The sequence below is a fragment of the Triticum aestivum genome, unplaced genomic scaffold, assembly GCF_018294505.1.
Source record: "Triticum aestivum cultivar Chinese Spring unplaced genomic scaffold, IWGSC CS RefSeq v2.1 scaffold147081, whole genome shotgun sequence".
In the NCBI taxonomy this organism is placed as follows: Eukaryota; Viridiplantae; Streptophyta; class Magnoliopsida; order Poales; family Poaceae; genus Triticum; species Triticum aestivum.
Window position 1 is genome coordinate 41 of NW_025239729.1, and position 2,543 is coordinate 2,583.

Here is a 2,543-nt window from a genome sequence, read left to right on the forward strand (position 1 = left end):
CTTCAATCTGGTGTCAACACGAGTATCTCTGAACTTGTCATAACTTTTGCACCCGATCTCCGTATTAGACCATCTTCATATCCATCTTGATCTTCTCGAAGAGAGCCATCTCATGGTGAATTTCAATAATAAGTTTGAATTAATCTTGACATAGCTTGAAGCTACTCTTTATAATCGTGCCACTTTTGAGCGTCAACAGTGGTTTGTTTCCTCCTCATCTACGGCTGCCGATAAACAGTACATTAAAAAAATAGTAAGAAATTCAGTGAAATCTGAAATTTTAAGGTCTCTAATATACTCAGGTGCGCTAGGTGCATGAAAATATTCGTGGTCAATTGACATCCGAGGAGCTCTTGGCAAAATAATATCAAAAATTTGACTGTAAAAGAAAATTTGAAAGAAAGCACTGTGCAGGCCCAATCTTGTTCTTCTGCCATGACCTCCTCAGTTGTCATTTGACCATGGAAATTGGCACAGTCCTAGCGCACCCGAGAATCTTGGATGCCCTAAGAATTTCTGTTTTTTTACGATTTTCTCGATTTTACTATTCAATTAGAGTAGATGAGCCTAGGCTCATCTCTGAATTGCACATATAATCGAAAATAGATAGATAGACGCCACTTCTTCATAATACATCTTATTAATACAACAAGTGATCAAGTATATATGTGGAAATGAAGCAAGCAGCCACAAGTGAGGGATTATTGACGAAGCATGCATTGCATGTAACGGAGAGCATGCATGTAACTTATTCGAGAAATCGACGACGACACATGAGATCCGGAGGCGGCCTAGCCCTAGCCGATGTAGTACATGGGGTCGGGCAGCTTAAAGGTGCGGGCGCCCTCTGGCGTGCCGAGGATGTCGCTCCACTGGTCACCGATGTTGCCGACGATGACATACCCAGCGTCCAACAGCTTTTGTCTCTCACCGGACTTGAAGGTCACCGAGGAGCCCTTGAACTCCGCTGGCTTCAGCAGCACCGCCATCGACCCAGAAAACCCCTGCTGGCGGAGGTTTGTGACAGTGGCGGTCCTCTGGGCCTCTCGCCGGCCAGTGAGGATCACAGGCTTGATGCCCACTGAAAGCAACTTGTTGTACAGCCGCTTCGTCTCTGGCAGGGCAGGTGCGCTCGCCTGCCGTGCGTACTCTTGGAAGCTCGTCCAGTTGTACGGCGTAGCCCTGTCAACCATGCATGTCAGCTAGATCATCTTTTCATAAGGACGGTTATGAAATACAAAATCCATTGATAAAGTAGCTATCACATCACTATCTCCGTGCAGTCCTCTTGTTTAGCTCGTCACTCACAGGGCATGCATGTATATGGTCCTTCTGGCCGTCTCCGGGGCTGTGATTGGAGGTGACCCGTGACCAGCAATAATGTCCAACACGTCCAGTAATTATTTCGCAAAAAAAAACCACGTCCAATAATTAAGGTTTTATTTCCACTTCTGCTCTCATTTGTTTTTTCACTTGTATTCATTGGAGATGTTACTTATGTTATTACAGTTATGGTTTTAGCGGCGGTTCTAGCTAGCTAGTCAGTTGATGGTTTTAACAAGTTCTAGTCAGATTTCTACTTCGTCTGAACGACAAGATGAGTGCAACAAGTCTCTGCTCAGATATATCGACCTGCAATAAATCGCAAGTATAATGTGCACGTATGTACGCATCTATAGAATATATGTGTATACTATATAGGCACGTACCCGAAGCCGTGAGTGGCGTAGTAGGGGAGGTTGGAGAGCGTGGTCTCGTCGACGTCGAAGACCCACACCTCCTTGCCGTTGCCGGCGAGCTTCAGGCTCTCGACGTAGGAGATAGCCTGGTCAATGACAACCTTGGAATCGCGGCGGTAGTGACCGCCGAGCATGTAGTGCCCGACGTAGCCCTCGCAGCTGGCGGGGACCGTCTTCCAGTCACGCACGTTGTGCGCCTCCACACCCAGCCGCCAGCTGTCGCATGCCACGCCGGCGTGGCTCCCCAGCTGCCCGCCCGAGCCCAACAGCGGCCGCAGCGCATGGATCAGCGGCGCCACGGCCTCATCCATGGCGGTGACTGTGGCAACTGACGTCGGCATGTGCATGTTAGTCTCCCATGCGCCGCTGGAGGCCACAAGAAGAGCCACGGCAGCGAGCAGGAGCAGCATCTTCGTAGCCATTGCCATTTCTACTTGTTGGTGCTTCCTGAGGAGCGGTGCTATACAGAGAGTGTGGGGTGGCTAGCTCGTTATATAGGAAGGGAAAAGCTACATCGATCCTACAGTACAGTGTGTGTGACCGTGAGTTTTTCTCTTTTTTTTGAGAAAGAGAAGAAAAAACCCGGTCTCCACATCTATATGGATGCACATAGCCATCAATGACAATGACTGTGAGCTTCAAAGAAATTAAGTGACAAAAGAGGTGGTCGGTGTCACTGGCACGGTCGCATTCACAGCATGGAACACGTTGGTCTTGAGGAGACATTTTTTGTAGGATTACACCTGGCAATTTCGATTGGCCAGTTAGGAACTTGGGATAAGATGGATATGAGCCAATAATAAT

The 2,543-nt window shown here is 48.1% G+C and overlaps 1 protein-coding gene across 1 annotated transcript; it reads right to left on the reverse strand.

Moving 5' to 3' along the window:
• Window positions 1–621: 621 nt before the first annotated feature.
• On the reverse strand, window positions 622–2,190 carry LOC123176732 (acid phosphatase 1-like). The gene is made up of 2 exons (XM_044590815.1): window positions 1,710–2,190; window positions 622–1,182 (listed from the first exon to the last, which is right to left on the reverse strand). Exons 1-2 carry the CDS (start codon window positions 2,165–2,167, stop codon window positions 798–800), a joined length of 843 nt encoding a protein of 280 aa, XP_044446750.1. The 5' UTR covers window positions 2,168–2,190; the 3' UTR covers window positions 622–797.
• Between the last annotated feature and the right edge of the window lie 353 nt (window positions 2,191–2,543).